Here is a 24502-nt window from a genome sequence, read left to right as displayed (position 1 = left end):
AACCTTCGAAGAATTTCAATATGAATACTATTTATTACACGAATGAGCGTCTCTAACACGCGCAATCGGCGAATCGCATGCACTTTGGTTCGGCGTGCGGCTCAATCTCCTCGTCGTCATCCGCCATGAGACACTGCACAGTTTCCAATTTTTCGGCGCCACCCAACTCTAACGCTCTGAGCACGGTACCACCACCGGTGAATAAGTAAAACGTCGGGTCTACGGCGGCAGATAAGTACAGCGCGGGCGTGAGCGACTTGAACTCTTGAATCGTGTCGCCGCCGCCAAAATATTTACGCGCGCCCTTATTCGCCGCGATGGCGTGATCCAGCGCGGTCGTGCCTTCGTGAAATCCACTGGATGTGAACCCCATGACGGCGTTGACGAAGATACACTTTGCTCCGTGCAGAGCGTTTTTCACCTTTTCGTCTTCAAACGAACTCGCGGCGACGTCGAGAAAGTATCCGTAACTAGCCCCGCGCTGGAGATCGCTCACTCGAAGCGCGCGCGTGGCCCCTAGCGTTTCTTTCGGGTCTCCGCACTCGCCCTCTTTAGGGATGCAACCGCACCCTTTGAGCGACGTGGATTCCACAACCACCGGGAGCTCGATGATTTTCGCCTGCGCCTCGGGCGACAGAAGCTCCCTCGCCAGCTCCACGTCCCCCTCGCTCACGCCTTCGACCTCGATGTCATACTTTGCGCATAAATACGCGTTATAAACCACTCCACCGAGAATCAACGAATCGCACCGCGCCGCCACCGCCTTGAGCGTTCCGAGCTTCGTGTCCACCTTGGCCCCCGCCACGACGGCGACGAACGGTCGCTTCGGATTCAGCACCGCCTCCACCGCGCGCAGCTCCTTCTGCATCAACAACCCGGCGTAACTCGGCAAGTATTTCGTGATCCCAACCGTCGACGCGTGCGCCTGCCACGACCCGAACGCGTCGTTCACGTACACGTCCGCCAACCCCGCCAGCTGTCTCGCCAGCGCCTCGTACGCCTCCGTCCCCTCTCCCGCCTCTTCGCCCTCGAACCACCGCGTGTTCGGCAGGTATATCCCTCCGATCCTCCGCGCTCGCAGATCGTCCAGCAAGAAGTTCACGCTCGTGTCCACGCTTCGTATCCCTCGCGCGCCGTCGCTTCGAAAGCTCGGCGCCGCGAACGTCACCCCCAGTTTCATCCGCAGCACGTCCACGATCGCCGCCACGCCGTCCTCGTCGTCATCGCGCGCGATCTCCCCCGTCTTCGCGCTTCGCGGTCGATTGACGTGCGTCATCAGGATCGGTCGTCCGCCGCGCTCGACGATGTTGTACAGCGTCGGCAGCGACTGTTCGATCCTGTGCACGTCGCGCACGACGCCGCGCTTCACGCAGTTGTGATCGACGCGGACGAGAACGATTTTATTCGTCAGATCGCGCGCGTCCGCGAGCGCGCGCACGCGCGGCATGCCTCGAGAAGTCGTCGCGATGTGACGATTCGAGTCGTTACGAAGTTCGACGGGAATATTCCTCACCTCTCGACGCGCGCCGGAATCGCGCGGGACGCGCGCTCGACGCGCGCGTCGCGCGGCGCGCGGGCGCGCGGGCGGTGATTTCTCGCTCGCGCGCGCGCGCCGGAAACGCGCGATCGCTGGCCGCGCGAGGACGTTTCGCGGACGATGGCGGACGGCCGACCGGACGCCGCATCGGCGACGCGCGCGCGCGCGATGGACGACGGACGAGCGGCGCGCGAGGCGAAGAAAACGTTCCTGGGTCCGTTCGCGGTGATCTCCATCTCATACGTTCTGTTTACGATGACGGACGGCGCGGTGCGGATGCTGGTGCTCATGCACGCGTACGCGCGAGGGTTCGAGGCGATGGAGGTGGCGACGATGTTTACGCTGTACGAATTGTGCGGCGCGGCGACGAATCTGTGCGCCGGCGTCGCGGGCGCGCGATTTGGGGTGCGACAGACGCTGTGCGCGGGGCTGGGATTGCAAGTGGTGGGGTTGGGGATGCTGTTCGCGTGGGACGACGGGTGGTCGAAGCGCGAGGCGATCGCGTTCGTCACCGTCGCGCAGGCGATTTGCGGCGTCGCGAAGGACTTGACGAAGCTGGGAGGGAAGACGGTGACGAAACTCGTGACGCCTGAGGATAAGCAAAAGTCGTTATTCAAGCTCGTGAGCGCGATCACCGGATTGAAGAATAGCTTTAAGGGGGTGGGGTACTTCATCGGCGCGGCGATGCTCGGGGTGAGTTACGAGGCGGCGCTTTGGATGCAAATCGCGCTCGTCGCCGCGGCGTTACCGTTCGCGGTGTTCGGACTGGATAATTCCCTCGGTCGAGTGGCGAAGGCGAACATCACCATGAGTACGGTGTTTAAACAAAGCTATAATATGAACATTCTCTCGCTGAGTCGGATGTTTTTGTTCGGGAGCCGAGATTTGTGGTTTGAGGTGCCGCTGCCGTTCTTCTTGCGAAGCGCCGAGGGAATGGGTTGGCCGCGCTCTGCCGTCGGTGCGCTTCTCGCGGGCTATATCATCGTTTACGGGCAGTTGCAAGCGTGGACGCCGCAACTGTTTCTCAAACCGCTCAATCAAAATCCGCCGAACAAGCACGTGGCGGTGATTTGGAACGTGGCGCTGGTGAGCGTACCGCTCTTCCTCGGTGGTTTCATACAATCGAGCGCGTTTCAAAACCATTCGGGCGCGACGACGACGAAAACGGTCGTCATCTTTGTCGGTGTCTTCGTCTTCGCGTATTTATTCGCCGTGAACTCAGCCATTCATTCCTACTTGGTGGTCAAGTACGCCGACGGAAACAAGGTGGCGATAAACGTCGGCTTTTATTACATGGCCAACGCATTCGGCCGACTCATAGGCACCATCATTAGCGGCGCGCTTTACTCCTACGTCGGCTCCACCGTCGAAGGTTTCGCCGCATGCTTCTGGGCGAGCTCAGCCTTCGTCCTGATCTCCGCCGCGCTCGAGCTGTACATCGACGACGATGCGGGCGGGCTTTGGTGCGGCTCCATCAAGTGCATCGGCGACGACGACCTCGCGGAAAACGACGTAGAATCGACGCAGCCCTAAACGACTGAACGCATTCGCGCGTTCATTTAATAGTGACATTCATTCCTAGTCAGAGCCTTTCTCGACGTTTGGTAACCGCCGCTCGCCAGTCTTCGCCTCGCGCGTCCCGAACGCAGTCATGTCCGGTGCCGCCATGTACGTCTCCAAGCGCGGCTCCTTCACATTCGTCCTCGGTTTGTTCACCAGCGCGCTGTTCCGGCGCATCAACCGCATCAGGGACTCGCTCCGGGCGCCGCCCAGGCGACTCCGAGTGACTAACCATAAAGCCGGTCCCGACGCCTCCCCGATCACCGTGCGCCGATTGCGCGCCGACGACGACCGCAAGGGCTTCCGCGCACTTCTGAGTCAACTCACCACGGTCGGCGAGGGCGATTTTAAGCGTCGCTTCCGCGCGATCGCGGATGGCCCGGAGTACGTGTACGTGATCGAGAGCGCGTGCGGGACGCGCGTGGTGGCGAGCGGGACGCTGCTGCTCGAACGAAAGTTTACGCGGAATTGCGGGACGTGTGGACACATTGAAGACGTAGTGGTGGATTCGAACGAACGAGGCAAGGATCTGGGTAGGGTAATCATTGAAGCGTTGACGAAGGCGGCGGAGTTTGCCGGTTGTTACAAGGTGATTCTGGACTGCTCGGAGGCAAACGCCGGATTTTATGAGCGATGCGGATACGTGAGGAAGGAGATTCAGATGGCGAAATACTTTGTTTAGCGGCTTCGTTTAGCGCTGTTAGCGTGCAATCGTGCACAAGAGTGAATTTAAATTTAGAATTTGCCTCGAAAGACGGCGCGCTCGCACTCGAGTTCTTGCGCCTCGGTGCGCTTGACTAAGTCCAATTGTTTCGCTACGGTGCTCTGTAAGCTAGGATTCGCATCTAAACACGCGAATAAATCGTCTCGCGCGGCGACAAACTCGTGAAGGGCGAGGTAGGAGACAGATCGTCGAAACAACGCCTTGGCGTTCACCGGATCCGAGTCCAAAATCTTGTTCACTCGCTTCAGAGCGTCGACGTGTCGGTGGAGTTTCTGTAAGCTTGCCACGAGATTGAGCGCAAGAGTACATTTCATCGCTTCCACGCGATCGAAATCGCTAGACTCTAACCCTCGAAGACTCTCAAGTTTGTGGAGCGTCTTTTCGTACTTGGCTCGCGCGAGTTCGTACACCTCCGTCTTGAATAGTGCATTCGCCTCTTCTTTGATCAACAACGCCTCTTCGAGCATGTCGCTCACATCTGCTTGATACCAATTCACAGCCGCGTCGAACGATTCGAGAACGACGTCCCATTGAATCATGGCGAGGTTCGCGACGACGCCGAACTTGCTCCCCGGCGCGTCTGGACGACAATTCTTCGCGCCGTATCCTCGCTGACGAGCTTCTTCGCCAAGTGTCAAGTCGAGAACTACGCGTGATTCTTCTTTTGGAATCATCAAGCGAATCGACGTTTCCACAGCTTCAGGGAGCGCTCCACAACCGAGACGAAACTCGAATGGCGCGCCTTTCAACGAAGCGTCAGAGCGCGTGTCGTAGCGCTCTGCCAAGGAGCTGTGCGCGCCAATCGCTGTCGCGGTGGACAGGATGAAGTGCACACGCACCATGCAATCATTCATGGGACAGTCAGAAGGGAACTGGCCCAAACCTTCGCGCGTTCGTGTCTTCTTTGTCGTGCCGTCGTTAAAGACGTCTCGCACGTGTCGCATCGCCGCGAGTTTCACCTTGTACGCCACGCCGTGAAGGGGCTCGGAACCATCGCTCGGAAGCGCCGGAATCAGTCGTCGAAGCTTCGACGCCTTTGTGACGTTTTTGCCGAATCCGCTGTAGTTGCTCCACACTAACGCCTCTTCGTTCAAGCGCATTGTACGCACCGCCGCGTCGAGCGCCAGCGGCACCCGCCCGTCTCCGACAACGTAACTCACCACCCTCTTCTCCATAAACTCATCTTCACCGTGCTCGTCGCCCGTTTTCGTTTTACCTTTCACCAACATCGCGCTAGTCTCTATCGTCACCTCAAAAGGTGGTCTCGGCGTCTCCCACCCGCCTCCACTTGTAGTCGTCTTTTTCGTGCATCTCGCCCAACCGCCTCCGGCGAGCGCCACCGAGGATCCATCTTCAAGCTCTCGAACGCGCACCACGTGAACGGGCATGCGGTTCACCACCTCCAGCTCGTATATAATCGCATCTCCCTCGCGCAAACGCGGGTCTGGGATCAACCTTCGCGCCTTCGCCGTGTCGTGTCCGTACGTCGCGCTCCAGTCGCATCGAGCGCGCCACCGCGCCCCCGCCGCCATATTCATCAGCGCCACTTCCACCCCACGCGTCACGTCACAGTGTTCATCGTTCAAAACGACTCGTCTCGGTACGCCCGTGACGTCGCTATCGAACAACTCTAACCCTCGCGACGTCGTCGCCTTGATTCTATACAGCGTCTCCGTCGTCGTCCCGCTCGTCGTCTCGCTTTCCGTCCCGTCCGCGTCCTCGTCTCCATCGCGCAGCTTTTCGATCTTCACTGCCGCACCGAACGCGAGCAGCGCATCACGCGCGATCGCCCGCGGCGATCTCACCGCCTTCGCGTCGTCGTACGGGACGTACGCGGGCGGCAAGATTGGCGCGCGGAGGTGCATCTTTCGCACCCATTCAACGAAAACGTCGCGTTCACGCGCGGGATCGAGTGATAAGGACATCTCGACGCGTGCGGTGCGTCGTTCGTCGATCGTGCGGCGCCGCGCGCGCTCGCGCGCTCGCGAGAACGAAGATGCGCGTCGAGATGTGGCGAGTCAGGCGTCGCGCGCGTCTCGAGCGACTTTACCGAATACAATACGAGCTACCCTTCGCCGGCCTCGTCGCCGAATAACCCCCAATCGACGATCTCGAACGAATTCAACGCCGCGTCTAACACGTCCGAGCACTCCACGGCGCCCGCGCGCACGGCGTCGGCGTCGCTCGGTCTCGCGCGCTCCCCTCCCGGCGTCGTCGCGTCGCCGTCAAACGCGAACGGTCGCGCGTGCCAAATCAACGCGTCCGTTCGTTTCGACGCCACGCGCACGATTCCGCCCCACAAATCAATATCGTTCGCGCTCGTCTCTCGCGACCGTCGCACGCGCGCGACGCCGTACGCGACGTGCGTCTCGCTCGTCCCGCGCCCGCGCGCGTCGTCCTCGCCTCGCGCGCGCTCGCGTCCGCGCACGTACGTCGCGCTCGACGCTTCCATCTCCTCGCACGCGTCCGCGAACGCGAACGCGCGCAAATCTTCGCCCTCGCGCGCGATCGCGTCGACGAGCTCGACGACGAGCGTCTCGTCGCGCGCGCCGTCGGCGAACACCTCTTGGTGGTCGGGCACCGGGACGACGCTCGAGAGATCGCGAAACCGCCTCGGGACGTCGAGGACGACGGCGCCGCCGAACAGGCGACGCGTCTCGAGCGCGTCGCCGTCGGCGCGCGACATGCGCGCGCGCGTGTGCGCGCCGCGCGTCGCGCGTCGCGCGTCGCGACCGCGGCGACCGACCGTTCGGTATTCGGACAGACAGCAGTGAGGTACTATTTATACTGGGTGTATTTCAAATTCTCGTATTATATCAAGTCGATACGCTGTGTGGTGAAATTCTAGACGTGTCAGATGGCGATTTGCGTGGTGCAATACGGCGCGAGCGCCCACGAGACGAACGACGCGCCACGCGCGCGGCCTCTCTTCGCGACGCATCGGAACGTCAAGATGCCCAAGAAACGTCGCGCGAACGGTCGTAACAAGCCCGCCGGGGCTCGAGGTCACGTGCGTACCATCGCTCGATCGCGCGCGCGAGCGAATCGCGACGTCGCGCGCGCGCGCGCGACGGAGAAACGGTGGATGACGGGAAAGCCCTAGGCGCGATCGCGCGCGCGCGGACCGACGCGGTTTGCGATGCGCGCGCGCGTGATTCATCGACGATGAAGGCGGCGATGCGATCGATGGATATCGATGCGTCGCGGGGGGGGCGTGGATGGTGGCTCGGGCGCGCGCGCGCGCGTGGGGAAGCGCGATGGGTGGGGCGCGGCGAGGCACTAGGGTTGGCTCGGGACGCGCGGCGAGGCGCGAAGCCGCGGACGGATGCGTGGCGCGTGAACGGCGCGCGTGACGCGATGGATCTATGTGCTGAAGACTGACGGGAATGATTTCGTTTGACCTCGCAGGTGAAGCGTGTGTTTTGCGAATCCTCGGGCGCGCTCGTGCCGAAGGACAAGGCGGTGAAGCGATTCATGGTTCGCAACATCGTGGAGAGCGCGGCGATTCGGGATTTGCAAGAGTCGTGCGCCTTCGAGGCGTACACGCTCCCGAAGCTTTACAGAAAGGCTTACTATTCGATTTCGGCTGCGATTCACTCCAAGGTCGTGCGCGTTCGCTCCCGCGAAGCGCGCCGCATCCGCGAACCGCCGCGTCGCTTCCGCGCGAACACGGACAAGAAGGACAAGAAGCCCTAAATGCTTTTGTCACTTGTTTGAATGTTGTGCGGGGAGGTGTGTGGTCGGTTCGCGAGACAGTTTTGTCCTCGCGATTCGAAGGCTAGAAAGAGGTATAGCAAGAAGAAAAGATAGACGAGTGATGATCGATTTGTAACAAATTGAGTGAACGCATTCGTTAAGCTGAGAGCTTAGAAAGAATCATACTTATTACTCGACAAATAATTAGTTGATGATGGTACAACGCGCGCTCGGCGCTCACGCCTTTTGCTTTTGCGCGAGCTTGAGATTTCTCGTCGAGAACACCGTGCCGACGCGGTCGTAAATGGTAAGCGTGCGCATGGCGAACGCCACCGAGGCGGGATCGGTTTGACCTTTGTCCGCGCTCGTCACCCCAAAGTGACCTTTGTCGAGCGGTACGAAGTCGCGACGGTGGTCACCGAGTCCTTCGAACGTTGTCCCCGCGGTATCGCCGCGACCGCACAAGAGCTCGTACGCATCCTTGATGGCGTTAAACTTCTCTTGCGTCGTGTCCGGATTACGATCGGGGTGCGCCTCAGCGATGAGTTTACGATACACGCGCTTAATATCGCTCGGCTCATCGTCCACAGAAACGCCGAGAAGCTTCGCCGCGGCTTCAAATTTCCCTCGCTGGTTCGTCTGCGCCGCCAGCGCGTCCACGGCGACCTCGAACGATCCCCAATCCTCCAATCCGTACTCGACCTCATCCATGTTCAAATCCTTGACTCCACTCATCACGAAGGCCATCGCCGCCACGTGTTGCTCGTATTTCGGCAACATCATCCGCACCGCCGGCACGCCTTCGATTTGCGCGTTCTCCAGCGTCTGCGTCTCCGTCTCCGGCACGCTCATTCCTTGCTTTTTAAAGAACATCTGCGCCTCGTACGCCTTCCGATCCGCGACGACGACTTCACACACTGGTAACCAATCGCTCATGACCCCGACGACGTCTTCTGCGTTTCCACTCTTCGGCGCGTGTCGCACGCTCAGCACGTACTCGCGCGACGCCTCTCGCCCCATCTCGTTCACGATTTTTTCGTACGCCTTCCCTTGTTCGCTGACCAATCCGCGCGCTTTAGTCGCCGCGGCTTTGCGAGCTTTATCGCGCGCGGCTTTGTTCGCCGCGCTCAGCGCGGGTTTGGGTTTCGTCGCCGCGTCGGCGCCGCCGCCGCCGGTTTGCGCTCGGCGCGCTTTACGAGACGCGCCGCACGTGACGACGGCGCGAGAGGCGCGGGACGCGCGCGCGGGCGACGCGGCGAGCTTCGCGGGCGCGCGGGCGGCGAACATGGCGCGCGAATTCGGGTCCGCGGCGCACAGTGATGACCGCGTGGAAAGGGGACGTCGTGGATAGGGGCTTCGGGACGGCGCGTCGACTCGACGGTGTGTATGTTTACATGAGCTCGCGCGTGAAAGCTATTGCGAAGATGGCGACCGCTGATAGCGTCCACTGACCGGGGCCCGGGCGCCGCGGCCGCGACCGCCACGGTCGGCGGAGCCGCCGCCTCGCCGCGGTCGACGGTCTCGATCGTCGCCACCCGATGACGACGACGCGCGGCCGTCGTCCTGATCGACGACGAACGTCTCTGGGGTCGTCTTGCGGGGGCTGGCGAATAACACCGATCGATCACCCTTGGAGAAATCGAAATCGTCGAACTCTTCGCGCCGACCGACGTTGAAGACGAAGAAGTCGCTCGCGGCGATGACGCGCGAGTCGCCCTTGGCCTCCTTGGCTTCCTCGACGAGACGCTCGACGTTCATGCGATCGCCCTCGGCGAGTGCTTCGCCGTCGGAGTCGACATCGGGTGGCGACATATCTTCACAATCATCTTCGTCGTCGTCGTCGTCGTCTCCGCTAGCACCGAGATCATCGCTGTTTGAATCAGCGCGATGGACGCCGCCGGCGTAGCGATTTGAAAAATGCGTTAAAATCAACGCGCGCGCGTTGACTTGCGCGGCAAACTTCCCAGCCATGCGCGCCGTGGAGTGTCCTTTGTACAGCGCCTCTGACACTTTCTTTGCTTCAAACGTAGATTCGTGAATTAAGGAATCCGCACCCTGCGCCAGGGAAACCATCGAGCTGCTGTCGCACGTGTCGCCGAGATGCACCAGTCGACGCCCCGGTCGAGGCGTGCCTATGACGTCTTCGGGACGAATCACGCGTCCATCCTTCGTCGTCACCGACTGCCCTGCTTTAAGCATGGCATATTCGCGCCCTGGAGGCAGTCCCATCTCCACACACTTCTCGGCGTCGAGCCGACCGCTGGCGTCACACTCGTCGATGACGTAACCGAAGCACGGCACGGGATGTCGCAGCACCGAGGCGCGAACGCAAAAGTTTCCATCGTTATACGCGGTCCAAATCGGCAGCTGCTCGCTCATCCCGAGTTCGTTCCATCGTGCGGCGTCTCTAAAGTGCGGCAGCGGTTCGGAGACGTTATCGGGCCAATATTCGCCCATGAAAATCTTCCCTCGCGGATCGACCGACGTGTGCGCCGCGGGCGAGCCGCCGCTCGCGCGCGCAGGCTGCCTCAACTCTGTCACGATCAGCGGCATCCCGAGCACCGATCTCGACCACGTGATGGATGAGTAAATGAACTGCCGTATCCCCGGCGGGCCTATGATGTGCAAAGGCACGACAGAACCACCGTACGACCTCGAGTGCGCCGTGCGCGCGCCGCTAATCGCGCAAATCAACCCGGGCAAACCGAAGATGTGGTCCCCGTGCATGTGCGTGATAAAAATCCTCGTGATCTTCGCATACTTCAGCTTCGACCGCATCAACTGATGCTGCGTCGCCTCACCGCAATCAAACAACCAAACCTCGTTCTCTAACCTCAACGCCACCGACGAGACGTTTCGCGTAAAGCTCGGCGCCCCGCTCGACGTGCCGAGAAACGTCAACTCCGCGCCGCTAAAATTCGACTTCATATCCTCCTCCAACGCCGTCGACCCCCCCGAAACGGCGTCTACAACCTTCCCATTAAACATCGTGCGCTGATACCCTCCCCCGTGCGCTCGAATCGCGTCCCCCGTCGCCGTCGCCTCGCCGTCCTCGTCGCCCGCCTCCGCCGTCTCCCCCTCGTCCTCGCGCGTCCCCCCCCCCCCGCTCGCCGCGCCGCGCTCGCGCGCGCGCTCCCGCCTCACCAGCGCTTCGCACATCTCCACCAACTCCGCCTTGTTCGTTCGACGCACGATCGCGGCGTCGTGCGCGCCGGACGCGATCAATCGCTCGCGCAATTCGCGCACCAAGAGCCGCCGGCAGTGCGTCGCGTCGTCGTCCGGCGTCGCCGCGCGTCTCGCGACGCGCGCGCGCGGTCGCGCGGTCGCGAGACGCGCGCGGGGCGTCGCGAGGCGCGAGGTCGGCGCCGCGCGCGCGCGCGCCATCGCGCGGTCGACCGTCGGCGCGCGTCGGTGTGCGGGGCGTCGGTCCGTCGGGACGGACGACGCATCGTCACTGTTTACCCATACGTACATGTATACTCTTGAGTCGTGACCCGTGATCATTACACGCGCGTGCAACAAAATGTGTATGTAATACACATGCGAATGTCGTTTTGTTTTCTACGTATTCAGTGAAATGTAGACCCATGAGATAAAAACCATCGCGCGCGTTTTGTCCAGCCTGCGCGCTCGGGCGCGGACGACGACGACGACGCCGGCGACGGCGACCCTGGCCTAGGGTTGAGACGACGCGCGAAAGACGGCGCGACGCGCGCGGCGTCGCGCCACTCGGCGACGCGTCGCGGACGGCGCGATCGACACGAACGCGCGATCGATTCGATTCGATTCGATTCGATTCGATTCGATTCGAAACGCGACCGTTGGTATCGCGAGTTCGACGCGACGGCGCGCGCGCGCGACATGGAACGCGCGACGACGACGCGACGGAGCGGCGACGCGCGGACGATCATGGCGAAAGGCGAACCGACGAAAGCGACGGTCGGGGAGGCGCTGCGCGCGCTGGACGCGCGCGCGCGAAGGATGGAGGCGGAGGCGAGGCGCGAGCGGGACGCGCGCGCGCGGGACCGGGACGCGCTGGCGCGGGTCACGGAGTCCGTGGACGCGCTCGCGGCGACGTTTCGAGAGGCGATGGAGGCGATTTCGTGCGATCACGACGCGTGGACGCGAGAGCGGCGGGAGATTAAGGCGGCGGTGGAGGTGGCGGCGAGGGCGGCGACGACGGCGGCGACGCGCGCCGAGGCGAGAGAACGAGACGCGGAGCGGGCGAGAGCGGAGGCGTTGGCGATCGATGCGAGAGTGAGCGAGGGGTTGAGATACGTGAAGGATGTGCGGGATGAGTTCGTGGCGGTGGAACGGGTGATTCAGGAGGCGAAGGAGAGGACGAGGGAGTTGGAGGCGCGAGACGTCGCGCGCGCGCGCGCGGTGGAGGAGTTTGAACGCCGCGCGCGCGCGGCCGATGCGCTGTTGCGGGATGAGATCGAGACCGTGCGCGCGTGCTCGCTGCACGCAGAGACGGCGGCGAGCAAGGCGGAAGAGATCGGCGGACTCGCGTCGGACGTGCGAGAGTTGGCCAAGTGGTCGAAGGAGACGGCGGCGCACCAAAACCGTCGACTCGCCGCGCTCGAGCGCGAGACTTCTCACGAAGGTGGCGACAAAGAAAACGGCGCTGCTCGGCGCAAGGGAGAGTTAGCGACATCCGTGAAAGCCACCGAGCTGGCGTTGAAGGCGCAGCAAACGCGTCTCACCGCGCTCGAGGAAAAATCCGCGTTGCGCGCCAGACGCGACGCCGCCGTCAAGGCGGACGTCGACGTCGTCAAGCGCGCTCTCGGCGAGCATCACGACCTCCTAGCCAAGATCAGAGACACCCTCGACACCGAACTCGGTCCGGAGGCGACGCTCGGCCCCGCCTCGTCCGCGTTCGCGCGCTTTCGATAGCGGATAGAAATATCTACAGTACCCGCGCCGTGAATAAATTGCAACTACGAGACTACGCGCCGCGCGCCCGACGTCCGTCCTCAGAGCTTCGACGTCGTTCCCACGGGTAAAAACTTCGTGTGTTTCCCCGTCGCCACCACTTCTCCATCGCTCGCCCGCGTCATCCTGCACTCCATCCACGCCAGCGTCTTGCCCATCTTCACCACCTCGCACTCCACGCGCACCGTCTCCTCCAGCGTCGCCGGCGCGCAGTACGCGCACGACAGCTCCACGCTCACCCCACCGCGAGTCGTCATCGTCAGCAGCGCCGCCGTCGTGAGCACGTCCACGATCGTCGCGATCGCGCCGCCGTGCAGCGTGCCGAAGCGATTCGTGAGCTCGCGCGTCACCGTCAGGTCGCACGCGAACCTCCCGCGCGTCGCGCTCGCCGCGTTCGAGCACCGGCGCAGCGGCGCGGCGTCGTACGTCCCGGCGCTCGCGGCGTCGCGCAGGAACCGCGCCGCGGCGTCGCTCGCGGGCGTCGCCATCGCGATGTGACGCGACGCGCGTCCCGGTCGGCGCCGCAGACGCGCGCGCGCGATGTCGTCGAGCGCGACGCGCGCGCGGAGGCTCGCGTCGACGGCGGCGCGGGCGACGTCGTCGAGCGCGCGCGCGTCGACGGCGGTCGAGGGCGCGAATCGAGCGCGCGACGCGCGGCGACGCGGGACGAATCGAGGCGGGAGGCGCGACGACGACGACGACGACGAGAAAGACGCGCGGAAGCGAGCGACGGACGCGACGACGCGCGAGGCGTACGTCGCCGCGCTGGGGGACACGGTGCGCAAGGTGAAGGTGCTGTCGCTGGCGTCGCTGGCGGTGACGGTGGTGGGGTGCCCGACGTTCGTGGAGCTGTCGCAGCCGGAGCTGGCGTTCGAGGCCAAGGCGGCGGTGAACGCGACGGTGATCGGGTTCGGAGGGTTCACGACGGCGCTGTTGCAGTGGTTCATATCGCCGTACGTGAGGAGCATGCGATTGGACGCGAGCAAAGGGACGGTGACGGCGAGGAAATTGAAGTGGAACGCGAGCGAATACGAGACGACGTTCGCGGCGAGCGCGATGAAGGAGAGCGAAAGCTCGAGACCTTTGGTGTCGTGGGAGGCGGATGGGAAGCATTATTACGTGGAGATGGGGATGGTGCCAAAATATATGTACGATGAGTTGGATCTGGCGCGGTTCGACGATCAGGCCAAGGCGGAGGCGGCGGCGAGAGAGATGGACGAGGAGGAGGAGTGAGGCGCAAAGGTCGCGTCGGCGTCGGGATTCTCTTCGGCTGCGTTCCTAGTCATTGATTTCAATTCTAAGCCTCGTACTACTTCGTACTAATCACTCATTCACTTGCGCGTTCGCGTGCGTTTTGCCGGGCTCGTTTCCAAGGGTTCGTCGTCAGCCTTGGTCTTGACGCCTCGCGCGCTTCGCCTCGCGCCCGCGTCTTCGGTTTTCACCGTCGCCGTCGCCTTGGCTTTGCCTTTCGCCGCAACGCGTTTCTTCGGCACGGCGCGCGCGAGGACGATCGAACCTTTCTTGGCGCCACCGACGGCGCGATCGAGCACGATAGCGCCGCGATAGTGCCACTCCTGCTCGGCCTCGTTCCAGAAGGTTTCAAACTCTTCCCCAGAGAGCGCGCACGTCGGTTGGGATTCGTCCACGGGGACGCTCACGTTCTCATCCACCGCGGCTGCCGCTTCGACTTCGGCGGCGCTGTCCTTGTCTTCACCGCCGAAGAAGTTCAACGCGTCCTCGGCCATCGTCTTCAACCCCTTGAGCCAGGCGTTGACATCGACGAACCATTTGCGGCTCACCTTGCCGTCTCGGCGGCGGCGGCGACGAGCGTGCAGCCAATCCATGTGCGCGTCGAGCTCGGCCCGTTGTCGGAAACGACGACCGGTTTGGACGCATTGAAATGGAAGTTCAAAGTAAAGCGAGCGAATGACGCTCTCTCGCCGTTTGCTAAGCTCACCTAAATCTTTCTTCGGGTCGAAATCCGCCGTCAACGCCGGGAGTTCACCCGGTCGCGTCGTAGCCATTGGCTGAGCGGTGGCGATCGGCACGGCCAATGGAGGCGCCTTTTTCGCCTCCAAAGAAGCGATAAGCGCGGAAAGGTCGCCACCGCTCCCACTCTGGAGCATGTTTGCGAGCATGTGACCTCCCGCTGCTCCCGCCAACGTGGGCGGCGGCGGTGGCACGTGACCATAGTTTGCATAAGGTTGCTGCACCGCTGGGGCGCCGTAACCCGTCCATTGCTGTGCAGTTGGTGCCCACTGTTGCTGCTGCGGCGCTTGCCACTGCGTCGGCGCCGGTGCGATCGCTCGAGGCGCTTGCGTCGGCGCCGCGGCGCGCGGCGCGATGTGCGGTTCAATTTCATCTAAAACGCTAGCTGGGAAGACGGGCCTCCACGTGTTAAACAGGCGCGCCATGCTTTTTTTCTGTGTGATGTCGACTTTAGCGTACGCGGGTAGGAATAAATCGCTCAAACCGGTCGCAAAACAACGGACGAAAGGTCCTCTAAGATTCTTCACCACGCTGTCTAATAGATAAAATCCGCAAAGTTTCGTCTTCGCCGGCGCCGTTCTGATGTGGCCACGAATCAATTCAGCGATCGCCTCCGCTCGCGCTTCATCGTTCCCCGCAATCTCTCCAGCTAAAATCGTGAGCGATGTGATGATCGGTTTGCTATTGATCACGAGTTCGCTCAACGCCGAGGCGTACTCTTCAAACTCTTCTCCAGACATCTTCGCGAGTGCTACGATTGAACAACAACACGACGCGAACGCGTGCGCAAAAGCCAAAAGTCAAACGTCAGCACGCACGCCGGGAGCGAGCGAGCGAGGAATCGAGTCAATCGACGAAAACCGCGCTCGAGATCTCTCGCGCGTCTGCTACGACAACTGCTGTATGTGTATTCACCGATATGCTCGAGCACGTGCTATGCCACTCGGCGGCGCTACCGATTCAAACGAAAGAACACAAACCTTTTCACGCTTTGCGCGCGCGTCTCGCTCGCGAGTTCGCTTTGAACGCGCGCGCGAGCCGTTTGTGTCGCGATCTCGCTTTCTTGAAATTCACGCGAATTCGCGTTGAATCTCGCGTCGATCGCGTCACCACGCGCGCGCGTGGGGCTTAACAGTCGCGCAAGCCGTCGTCTGTCACCTTTGGGGCGAACGGGACGTCGGCGACGACCTCGACGTGCGACGCGCGCCGAGAAGTGCGGTTCGCGCGCGCGCGCGAACCCTCGCCCTCGCGTCGCGCGGCGAACGGCGCGAAAACCCGACGAAGACGACGCTCCGCGAGCTCGAGACGCGAGCGGTCGCGCGAATGTTCGATGCGTTAAAAATGATGCGCTAAAGAGTCGCTAAGATTCTACGCCGACACTCGCGGCTCTCCTTTGTACGATTTCTCGCCGACGGCGCTCCTTTTCGATTTCTCGCCGCCGACTCTACTTTTTACGATTTTTCCGAGCCTTGACGCGCGCCTCGACGTCCTCCGCGGCGCTCGCGCCCGGGCCCCGCCGCACGGGCGCGGTCGATTCCCCGAGCACCACCGCCTCGCCGAACTCTGGGTGATCCCCCGGCAGCGGCTCGTCGAGCAAATCCACCCTTCGCAGCGTTCGCGATTCCATGCGATCCGTGTACAGCACCCCGTCCAGGTGATCGACCTCGTGCTGCAAAATCCTCGCCTCCCACCCCACGGCTTCGAAATCCACCGGCTTCCCGTCGCCGCCGTACCCTCGACACCGCACCCTGAGGTGTCGCCGCACCACCGCGCGATATCCCGCCACCGACAGGCATCCCTCGAAGAACGCCGCGCTCGCGTCCCCGATCGGCGTCAGCGTCGGATTCACGATCACCTTCGCTCTGAACGCCTCGCGTCGCTTCATCGCCAGCGCCTCGCTCGTCTCGTCCGACATGCCCTCCGTCGTGTCCTCCAGCACCACGACGCGTCGCCGCGCCCCCAGCTGCGGCGCCGCCAGCCCCACCCCGCGCGCTCTGCACACGCGCAGCATCTCCGCGATCAACTCCTGGATCTCCGTCGAGTCGATCTCGTCGACGTCGACCGCGCGCGCGACGTCTCGCAGCGCCGGCGCGCCCGCCTGGACGACGTCGCGCGCGCCTCGCGCGGCGTCGATCAATCGCCCGAACGCGTTTCCGGGCCCCTCGACGAAGGTCCCGTCGCGCGTCGACGTCCCGTACGCGCGTCGCGCGACGCGGCGTCGCGGCGGCGCCGCGCGCGGCGTCGGCGCGGCGCGAACGCGCGTCGCCATGCGTCGAGGTGTGGCGATCGACATCAAATCGCGACGCGCGCGCGACATGCGCGATCGTTCGCCGCCGCGCGCGCGGCCGACGAGCGGCGAAGGCGCGCCGGACGCGTCGACCGCGCCGGCGGTGCCGCCGGGGATGCGGCGCGACGCCGCGGGCGCGCCGACGCGACCGGTGGCGCGCGGGTCGGCGGTCGGGAATTGGGGTCGCGCGGCGCCGCGCGCGCCGGGCGCGACGCCGAATCGCGATCAATCGGCGCAGGAACATCTCGCGCGCGCGATGCGGACGGAACCGGGACGCGGCGCGGCGCCGGCGCCGCGAAGACCGAGCATGTTTGACTACGCGAGGGGACGAGACGACGATCGCGCGCGCGCGGCGACGGCGACGGGAGGACCGCCGCCGGGGATGACGCCCGCGGTGCCGACGATGGGACGGATGAACGCGGCGCCGCGACCGGGGTTCGACGCGGCGCCGCCGCCGGGAATGGGGGCGGCGCGACCGAGTTTGCTGGCGAGCGTGCGGGAAAGGCCGAGCCTGTTGAGTCAGCAGCGACCGCCGGCGGTGCGCGTGGAGGCGGCGAGGAGCGGGACGGGGGCGTCGAGCGGAATGGAGAGCGGGGAGATCGGGATCGGGAGCGCGCGGGCGACGCCGACGCCGACGCCGACGAGCGATGCGACGCCGAAGAAGCGGAAAATCGGGGGTTGGGGACAGGCGTTGGCGAGGGCGAAGACGCCGACCACGGCGGGAGGGACGGACGCGCCGAGTTCGCTGCGAGGAGAGGAGGTCGCGGACGAGGGTGAAGTGCGAGGGGCGCCGGGCTTGGGTCGAGGGGAGGAGTCCATGGGATCGTTTGGAGATTTGCGCGCCAAAGCGGGGTCGCCGGCGTCCGCGACGGCGACGCCGCAATTCAAAGACGCTTCGACGCCGACGAGCGATCGCGGTGGATGGGGGGCGGCGACCGCGCGCGCGCAGACGACACCGGCGACGGCGGAAATGAAGGCGACGCCGAAGGCTGCCTCCGTTGATCCGGAGACGGTGAAGAAGGCCAAGGCGGCGGAGCAACGCTTAAAGGTGACCAAGGAAGCGCTTCTGGGGCAGATGGAACGCGTCGACGGCGAAGTCGCGAGCTTGGAAAAAGAATTGCAAGCTTTGAAGAACTCGTCCGAGGAAGAGAAGCTCGGCGCGGCGGCTGGGTCAAAGGATGAGATTTCTAGACACAAGAAGGAGACGGAGGCGCTTCGTCAGCGTCTGAGCAACGCCGAGCGTTCGGCGCAGCGAGCACAGGATTTTGCGGCGCAGAAGATGCGCGAGGCGTCGGTGCTCGCGCGCGACGCGAGTATGAAACGGGCACAACAGCGAGGTTCGGATGACGTAAAGCGTTTGAACAAAGACGCCGCGGTGTTCGCCGCGAGCGCGATTCAAAAAATGCTCGAACGTCAGGAGGCGCGACGCGATCGCATCGAGCGCGATATGGAGCACAACAAGGAACTCGCGGCGAAATCCATCGTTCGCGTGAAGAACGAATACGGGCTACCGTTGCCGGAAGACATCGCTCGAGTCGATTTCGACGCCGTCGTCGCTCACGTGGTCGAGGGCGCAAAGACTCCGTACATGCAGGAAGTCGCTCGCAAGGTGACAGAGGTTTTGCAAAAGCGCAAGGACGCCGTCGCCGATAAGAATTACACCAACGCACTGGCTTACCTCAAGCAGCGCGAGATCTGGCGAGTAAAGATAATTCAAGAGGCGAACGACAGGCTCGCCAAGGAGTTTGTCGGCGGCAAGAAAACTTTCACTCCGGGCTCGAGAGCGAGCGGCAGAAATCGTTCGACGAACGATCTCAGCGGTGTCGCGCGCTCGGAGTACGAAGAGATGCAAATGATCAAGGCATTGCAGCGCACGGAAGAGTTGCGTCACATGACGACGATTCCGAACATGATTCTCGACCCCGAGGAACGACGCTGCGCCATATTCGACAGCAGAAACGGCCTCGTCGAAGACCCGGTGGCGGAGCGAGATCGCATCAACCTCATCCGGCCTTGGACCAAGGCAGAGAAGGCAATCTTTCACGAAAGGTTTGCGTCTTACGGCAAGAATTTCCGTCGCATCGCCGAGCACTTGGAGGGACGCGACACGGGCGACTGCGTCATGTACTACTACAAATTCCAAAAGACGGACGATGGTTTCCGCGGTCGTCGTCGTGCCGCGATGAAGAAACGCCGCGCGTTCGCCGATGCGCAGCGCATGCGAGCGATTGATCCGGCCACCATCGAGGCTCAGCGCGAAGAGCGCGCGGCGCCCACCGCCGAGGCGCGTCTGGAACGCGCCGCGCTCGCCGCCGCCGCCAAAGCCGCCAAGGCCAAAGCGCGCGCCGAGAAGGCCAAAATCAAAGCCGCCAAGGAAGCTGAAGAGGCGAAACAAAACGCATCCAAGACACCAAGCAAAGGTCCGGAGTGGACCGACATGGAGAAGACTAAATTCGTCTCCGGTCTGCTCCAATACGGCAAGGATTTTGTCGCCATTAGCTCCACCATTCGCACTCGCTCCCTCGACGCCGTCAAGCAGTTTTACGAGGACAACCGTGAGCTCATGGACTTTGACTCCCTCGTGGGCGGTAATTGATTTGATGATGTTTCTTAGTTTAGCGTATCGTTGAAATCTAATCCCATGACGTGTTTGAGCGTCCCGGAATCGACTTCCTGAGCCTCGTCGAGCGCCCCAACACCCTGCCGGTGGGCTGTGATCATCACGGCACACGCGCGCGCGCACGGCCGGACGTCCGGCACTCGCGCGCGATGCGAGAAACATCTGTCGCCACCGTCGTCACGGACATTCCGTCGAGCGCGCCGACTTCCTCGTTGCTTCACGGCGGCGACGCGCGCGCGAACTCGAAGTCGTTCGTCAACACCGTCCTCGACTTCAACCTTCGTCGCGCGCTCGTCGCGTCTTGCGTCGGTTTGAGCGCGCTCGCCGGATGTGCGATGCACGCACGAGCGTCGTCATCCTCTACGGCGGCGCTCGGGGACGCGAAAGGGGTGGATTTACTCATCGGTCAAACGAAGTTTCCTCGCACGGTCAAGCTGCTGCCGCGAGACGCGCCAGAGCGCGCTTTTGAAACGACGAAATCAAACTGGAATTTGTATCACGTCGACGGCGACAAGGACGTTGAACGCGGAGTGATGCACGATTTCGCAGATTGGCCCACGGATGAGCTTCGTGAGGCGTCGATCAACCTCAAGGTGAAGGATTCGGCGGCGTACGAGGCGTTTGACGCCATTCACAGCGAGTTTGAGCGGTTGAACGCGGATAGAATCAACGCTAGGGCAGATGTCGGACCGGCGTTTAGCGCGCTGTTGGCGTGGGAAAAAGCGAAAGAGGAAGGATTGTCCTCGCTCATCATCGCGACGCCGGATGCATACATTAACTCTCACTGCGGACCTCCGCTCGAGTTTGATTCCTTCATCCTGAGCTTTTTGCTCCGCGGGCCGAAGAAGTGGGACGTTTTGTTCCTCGATCGCGGCGAACGTGGGGTGAACGAAGATAATTTGCGTCATCCCGAGGCATTGTTTAGTAACAAGGCGTGGGAAAAGCCTTACGTGCTCTACAAGAACACAGCGACGATCGTCGGCGAGGCGTTGCCGTCGAACTTTTACATGGTGTCCAAATCATTTATGGACGGCATCTCCGCGCACTTGAAGGCTACACCGCTCACAAACGTCGATTGGTGGATCAATCGTTTGTGTGAAAACGGAGATTTAGAGTGCTTCTCGTACAACGCTGAGAATTGGTACGATGGGTTGACGTCGGAGCGCAAGGCAAAGATGGGCGAGCCGCACGCTCGTGCGCCCATCGTGGACACGACGCCGAAGGTCGACGCGACTCCAGCCGTCGTAGAGAGTGCTGAAAACGTCACCGCCAGCGTCGCCGACGCGAGCGCAGAGTCGGTAAAGGAGAGCCAACTCGGTGTCGCGCAACGACCGGAATCTGTGGTCCGATCGACGCGCGTCGTCGCCGCGTCTGAAGCTGGCAAGTTCATCTAGCGCTAGACGTGGATCAACGAATGTAACCATTAGTTCTTCTATTTCAAATCAAATATCCTCGTCCGTCTCGTCGTCCCACTCGATCGGAACCTCCCCGCGCGCTTTACCCATGATGGTGGACACGACTATCGGCACGTTTTGTTTGAATTCGCTCCCACCCCAAAACGACCCCTCCATTCGAGGATCCCAACTCGCGCTCAAAACACCGTAACTGATCCCGACCACCGCCGCCCCGAACGTCGCCGTGGAAGACACGAAGAATACCCAGCTCGGCACCTCGAGTTTGGCGATGACTTTGGCGTAATAAAACGCCGGTCCCGTCATGAACCCGAGGACCAACGGCGTCCCGCAAAAGATCCCGACTCGCTTCAACATCCTATCCGTGACGACTTGCGGCAAGCCCTCTCGCTGGCGCGCTTTGTACTTGGTGTCGAACGCCGCGCGCTTCGTCGACTCCTCGCGTTGACGGATATCCGCTTGCGCTGCGCGCGAAACGATCATCCTCGTCAGTCGGTGGCGCACACACACGAAACGCGCTCGTACCTTTCATTTTCGCCAACTTTTTGGCGTCGTACGCGCTCGAACGCGATGAACGCGCGGTAGATTCCAATCTTTCAATGGCTAAGGCATCTTCGCTCTCGTCCTCCGTGCCGGCGCGCTTCTTGTTGTATTCGCCGCCTCGCGCGCGACTGTTGCGTCCCTTGGCGTTAGAGATCACGCGCGCGCGCGCGCGGGCGGATTCGGGGTGCGCCAAAGGCAGGCGGAACGCCATGGCGTCGCGGAGTGCGGCGTCGCGCGCGGATTTCGACGACGACTTTACAATTCTATGGTGCTACGCTACAAAGTCGTTCACGAGCGCGCCGATGCCTTCTATTTCAATCTCCACGACGTCGCCAGGGCGCAGGAATCGCTTGGGATTGAAACCGGCGCCGACGCCGCTCGGCGTTCCCGTTAATATCGCGTCGCCGGCACGCAAGGTTTGATATTTGGACACGCATCTGATCAGTTCCGCGGTGCTGAAAATCATCTTGTCGACGGTGGAGTTTTGTCGGATCTCACCGTTAACTTTTGTGACCAATGATGCGGCGGATGGGAGAGCGTCGTGCCCGGCCACGATCCACGGCCCCAGAGGACAAAATCCGTCACAGCTCTTGCCCAGATACCACTGCTGGTGACTCTTTTGCAGTACTCTCGCCGTCACGTCGTTGGCGATCGTCCAACCGGCGACGTAGGTGCTGATGACATCCACATCGCTCGCGTCGTCCGAGATGTCCTTGCACTCGCGCTTTATGATGGCTGTCAGCTCGCCCTCGTAATCGACGTCCTCGCGTTCGCGCAACTCCACCGACGTCCCCGACCCACACAACGACGTCGACGCCTTGGGAAAAATAATCGGCAGCTCCGGTATCGCGGTTTTACTTATTCCCGGCATCTGCGTGTCCACCTCACCGACGTGCTCGACGTAATTCTTCCCCACGCAGCACACCTTTGCGTCGTCGTCCGCGCACGCGAGCAGCGTCACGTTTCCGAGCGTCCATCCATCGTCCGCGTCCAGCGTCATCTCGTACGCATCGAGGGCGTAGAACATCGTCAATAACTCGCGCATCGTTCGCGAGACGACCGCTTGCGCGCCGTCGCGGCGTTTATCGCGGAATTTCGCGGCGTACACTGTTTGGTGATGTCCCGAACTGGGTGATGCCTTGGAGTGTTTGTCCTCGGCGAGCAACACGCCCACGCGCGCGGTCGAGGACGCGCCGTGGGTGAACCGCACGAAACGGTGCGAAGGACACGGCGCGGGCGCGTCGAGGCGAGGGGCGATCGACATCGGAAAGGGGAGGCGGCGAGTGACGCGACGCGAGCGGGCGAGCGCGAAGTCTTCGTCTTCGTTTATCGATCGGTGTTACAGTAACGGTGTGGCATCGGTCATCAATTAGCGCTTACGTTTAGACGCGCGAGACGCGCTGGTTGTGGTGCTAGTGGGTGTCGATTTCTTGACCGCGGGTTTCTTGTTCGCCGCCGCCGCCGCGCGCGACTTTGCCTTGCTCTCGCTGCCTTGAATCGCCGCGATGGCGTCGAGTTCGCTCGCGCTGCGCTGGAGATACTGGCGCACGAATTCATCGCCTTGCGCGGGATCGGTGTTGAATTCGCTCATCAGCCGAGAGAGATCGCTCGAGTACTGTCGAGACATTTGTCTCGATTTCGTCGCGCTCAATCCGGGGTGAATGTTTGGTTTCGGAATTTGCTCAAAGAGTTTTTGAATCTCCATCGGAACGCCGATCATGGAGCTCGCCGCGTCGCCGGTTTCGCTCATCGCCGCCGATTGCACGATGGAGGGCGTGCGCGCTCGAGGCGGTGGCGGTGGCATGGCGGCGGAGTTGGTCGTCTTGGCGCGCACCACGGCTTCCAAAGACGGCGCGGGCTCCGGGGGCATGTGCGTCGAAGGCGGGACCTTCAGAGGCGTGCCGCGCACGAATCCTTTGGACGTCTTTCTCGGTTGACCCTCGTACACCAGCGCGACATCCTTGGCCGTCAGTCCGAGTCTGGCCAAGACGTCCTCGTCGAGCACCCACTCCGCCGCCTGTCGCTCCTCCTTCTTCGTGAATAAATACTTCACGTCGTCGTTCGCTATGTTCATCTTCCCTTCCGTGGCGATGAAGAGAATCATACGAAAAAACGGCTCGATTTCGGCGTTCTTGTACCAGTATCCACCCTCCGCGAACGTGTCCCCGTACGTCTCCAAAAGAAATCTATCGAAAGCTCTGCGATAGCCCACGCCCTCGCGACTTATGAAACTCTGATGCCCCGCGGCGCGAATGATCGCGGTCGTAAATCGCGCGATAGCGCGTCGACGATCGGCACGTTTAGGAATGTACGTCCATCCGTGATGATCGCCCGCATCGTTCGCCCCGTGTTGCGCGTTCACCTTACCGAACGCCGCGGACTTGAATCCGGCGTTCGGCGCCGCGCTCTTCGCGCTTCCCGACGCCTTCTTCCCCGCCGTCGTCCTCGTTCCAGACTTCCCCGCGTTCCTCGCGCTCTTCCGCACGCTCTTCACCATCGTCACCGTCGCCGTCGTCGCGCGTTTGACGTCTTCGGTCACCGTCTCGCGCCCATCCGTCGTCGTCGTCGTCGCCTCGCCGAACCCGTCGCCTCCCCGCAGACTGTCCCCCCTCTCGAACCTACTCACCTCGCTCAGCGGAAACGGATCCACCGGCAGCCCTCGCGCGCTCTGCCCGCTCCCCCGTCGTCGCATTCCCACGCGCGCGCCCGTGAACGGGCTTCCAGGTTCGCTCGCGTTCGCCCACGCGTCGTCGTCGCCGTCGACGCGCGTCTTCGTCAGCGTCCCCACCCTCCCGTCGTCCACGTCCGCCTCCTGCGCCACGTCGTGCGCCGATTCCGACCGCAGCAGCGCGCCCAAGAACTCCGCCGTGCCCTGCCGCCGCAGCGTCGGCGTTCCGGGCGCCATCGCGCGCGTCGACGCTCGATCGAGATTCGCCGCTCGAATCCTTCGCGCCGATTCGCGATCGAACGCGTCCTCGCGCGCCGCGCTCGATCGCCCGCGCGCGTCGTCGCGCGTCGTCGCGCGTCAAAGAATGCGCGCGCCGCGCTTTCGCGTCGTCGATCGCGCGATCGCCGCGATCGGCGCGTCGCGGTGTCGCGATTCGCGCGTTCCGATGCGATCGCTCGGGACGCCTTCGCGTCGCGCGGCGTCCGCACGTCGCCGCGCGCGGGGCGATTCGAGCGCGGCGCGACGAGCGCG

General features: G+C 62.7%; 15 protein-coding genes across 15 annotated transcripts; 6 read left to right on the top strand and 9 right to left on the bottom strand.

Moving 5' to 3' along the window:
* Window positions 1-52: 52 nt before the first annotated feature.
* Window positions 53-1461, bottom strand: OSTLU_30288 (predicted protein; the record flags this gene model as incomplete). Its single annotated transcript, XM_001416228.1, has 1 exon — window positions 53-1461. The coding sequence occupies exon 1, from the start codon at window positions 1445-1447 to the stop codon at window positions 53-55; it is 1395 nt and encodes a 464-aa protein (XP_001416265.1). The 5' UTR covers window positions 1448-1461.
* Window positions 1462-1526: 65 nt separating this feature from the next.
* OSTLU_30287 (MFS family transporter: multidrug efflux) lies at window positions 1527-3096 on the top strand. Its single transcript, XM_001416470.1, has one exon. It carries the CDS (start codon window positions 1706-1708, stop codon window positions 3068-3070), a length of 1365 nt encoding a protein of 454 aa, XP_001416507.1. The 5' UTR covers window positions 1527-1705; the 3' UTR covers window positions 3071-3096.
* A 251-nt stretch (window positions 3097-3347) lies between these two features.
* Window positions 3348-3773, top strand: OSTLU_8888 (predicted protein; the record flags this gene model as incomplete). Its single annotated transcript, XM_001416469.1, has 1 exon — window positions 3348-3773. A coding segment is annotated over one exon (426 nt), but the record flags the coding sequence as incomplete, so codon positions are not given.
* Window positions 3774-3832: 59 nt separating this feature from the next.
* On the bottom strand, window positions 3833-5746 carry FBP72 (peptidyl-prolyl cis-trans isomerase, FKBP-type; the record flags this gene model as incomplete). Its single annotated transcript, XM_001416227.1, has 1 exon — window positions 3833-5746. The coding sequence occupies one exon, from the start codon at window positions 5744-5746 to the stop codon at window positions 3833-3835; it is 1914 nt and encodes a 637-aa protein (XP_001416264.1).
* A 1028-nt stretch (window positions 5747-6774) lies between these two features.
* RPS26 (Ribosomal protein S26, component of cytosolic 80S ribosome and 40S small subunit) lies at window positions 6775-7517 on the top strand (the record flags this gene model as incomplete). The annotated part of the gene is made up of 2 exons (XM_001416468.1): window positions 6775-6831; window positions 7230-7517. The coding sequence occupies 2 exons, from the start codon at window positions 6775-6777 to the stop codon at window positions 7515-7517; spliced, it is 345 nt and encodes a 114-aa protein (XP_001416505.1).
* Window positions 7518-7674: 157 nt separating this feature from the next.
* Window positions 7675-10445, bottom strand: OSTLU_12268 (predicted protein; the record flags this gene model as incomplete). The annotated part of the gene is made up of 3 exons (XM_001416226.1): window positions 7675-7686; window positions 9411-9891; window positions 10003-10445. 3 exons carry the CDS (start codon window positions 10443-10445, stop codon window positions 7675-7677), a joined length of 936 nt encoding a protein of 311 aa, XP_001416263.1.
* A 981-nt stretch (window positions 10446-11426) lies between these two features.
* OSTLU_14362 (predicted protein) lies at window positions 11427-12413 on the top strand (the record flags this gene model as incomplete). Its single annotated transcript, XM_001416467.1, has 1 exon — window positions 11427-12413. One exon carries the CDS (start codon window positions 11427-11429, stop codon window positions 12411-12413), a length of 987 nt encoding a protein of 328 aa, XP_001416504.1.
* Window positions 12414-12520: 107 nt separating this feature from the next.
* On the bottom strand, window positions 12521-12838 carry OSTLU_9084 (predicted protein; the record flags this gene model as incomplete). Its single annotated transcript, XM_001416225.1, has 1 exon — window positions 12521-12838. A coding segment is annotated over one exon (318 nt), but the record flags the coding sequence as incomplete, so codon positions are not given.
* A 154-nt stretch (window positions 12839-12992) lies between these two features.
* OSTLU_92336 (predicted protein) lies at window positions 12993-13685 on the top strand (the record flags this gene model as incomplete). Its single annotated transcript, XM_001416466.1, has 1 exon — window positions 12993-13685. The coding sequence occupies one exon, from the start codon at window positions 12993-12995 to the stop codon at window positions 13683-13685; it is 693 nt and encodes a 230-aa protein (XP_001416503.1).
* Window positions 13686-14776: 1091 nt separating this feature from the next.
* OSTLU_36236 (predicted protein) lies at window positions 14777-15181 on the bottom strand (the record flags this gene model as incomplete). The annotated part of the gene is made up of 1 exon (XM_001416224.1): window positions 14777-15181. A coding segment is annotated over one exon (405 nt), but the record flags the coding sequence as incomplete, so codon positions are not given.
* Window positions 15182-15885: 704 nt separating this feature from the next.
* Window positions 15886-16710, bottom strand: PDF1A (Peptide deformylase, mitochondrial; the record flags this gene model as incomplete). The annotated part of the gene is made up of 1 exon (XM_001416223.1): window positions 15886-16710. One exon carries the CDS (start codon window positions 16708-16710, stop codon window positions 15886-15888), a length of 825 nt encoding a protein of 274 aa, XP_001416260.1.
* A 274-nt stretch (window positions 16711-16984) lies between these two features.
* OSTLU_24137 (predicted protein) lies at window positions 16985-20742 on the top strand (the record flags this gene model as incomplete). The annotated part of the gene is made up of 2 exons (XM_001416465.1): window positions 16985-19316; window positions 19505-20742. The coding sequence occupies 2 exons, from the start codon at window positions 16985-16987 to the stop codon at window positions 20740-20742; spliced, it is 3570 nt and encodes a 1189-aa protein (XP_001416502.1).
* A 105-nt stretch (window positions 20743-20847) lies between these two features.
* Window positions 20848-21141, bottom strand: OSTLU_7855 (predicted protein; the record flags this gene model as incomplete). Its single annotated transcript, XM_001416222.1, has 1 exon — window positions 20848-21141. A coding segment is annotated over one exon (294 nt), but the record flags the coding sequence as incomplete, so codon positions are not given.
* Window positions 21142-21589: 448 nt separating this feature from the next.
* On the bottom strand, window positions 21590-22228 carry OSTLU_6389 (predicted protein; the record flags this gene model as incomplete). Its single annotated transcript, XM_001416221.1, has 1 exon — window positions 21590-22228. A coding segment is annotated over one exon (639 nt), but the record flags the coding sequence as incomplete, so codon positions are not given.
* A 444-nt stretch (window positions 22229-22672) lies between these two features.
* Window positions 22673-24208, bottom strand: OSTLU_14358 (predicted protein; the record flags this gene model as incomplete). The annotated part of the gene is made up of 1 exon (XM_001416220.1): window positions 22673-24208. One exon carries the CDS (start codon window positions 24206-24208, stop codon window positions 22673-22675), a length of 1536 nt encoding a protein of 511 aa, XP_001416257.1.
* Between the last annotated feature and the right edge of the window lie 294 nt (window positions 24209-24502).

The sequence above is a fragment of the Ostreococcus lucimarinus genome, chromosome 2 (genome assembly GCF_000092065.1).
Source record: "Ostreococcus lucimarinus CCE9901 chromosome 2, complete sequence".
NCBI classification, from domain to species: domain Eukaryota; kingdom Viridiplantae; phylum Chlorophyta; class Mamiellophyceae; order Mamiellales; family Bathycoccaceae; genus Ostreococcus; species Ostreococcus sp. 'lucimarinus'.
Note: the sequence above shows the minus strand (reverse complement) of the source record. Positions and strands in the feature narration are given on the sequence as shown.

Bases quoted from the DNA above. Each gene is read 5' to 3' on its own strand.
- OSTLU_30287 (XM_001416470.1), top strand. From the start codon at position 1,706: ATGGACGACGGACGAGCGGCGCGCGAGGCGAAGAAAACGTTCCTGGGT.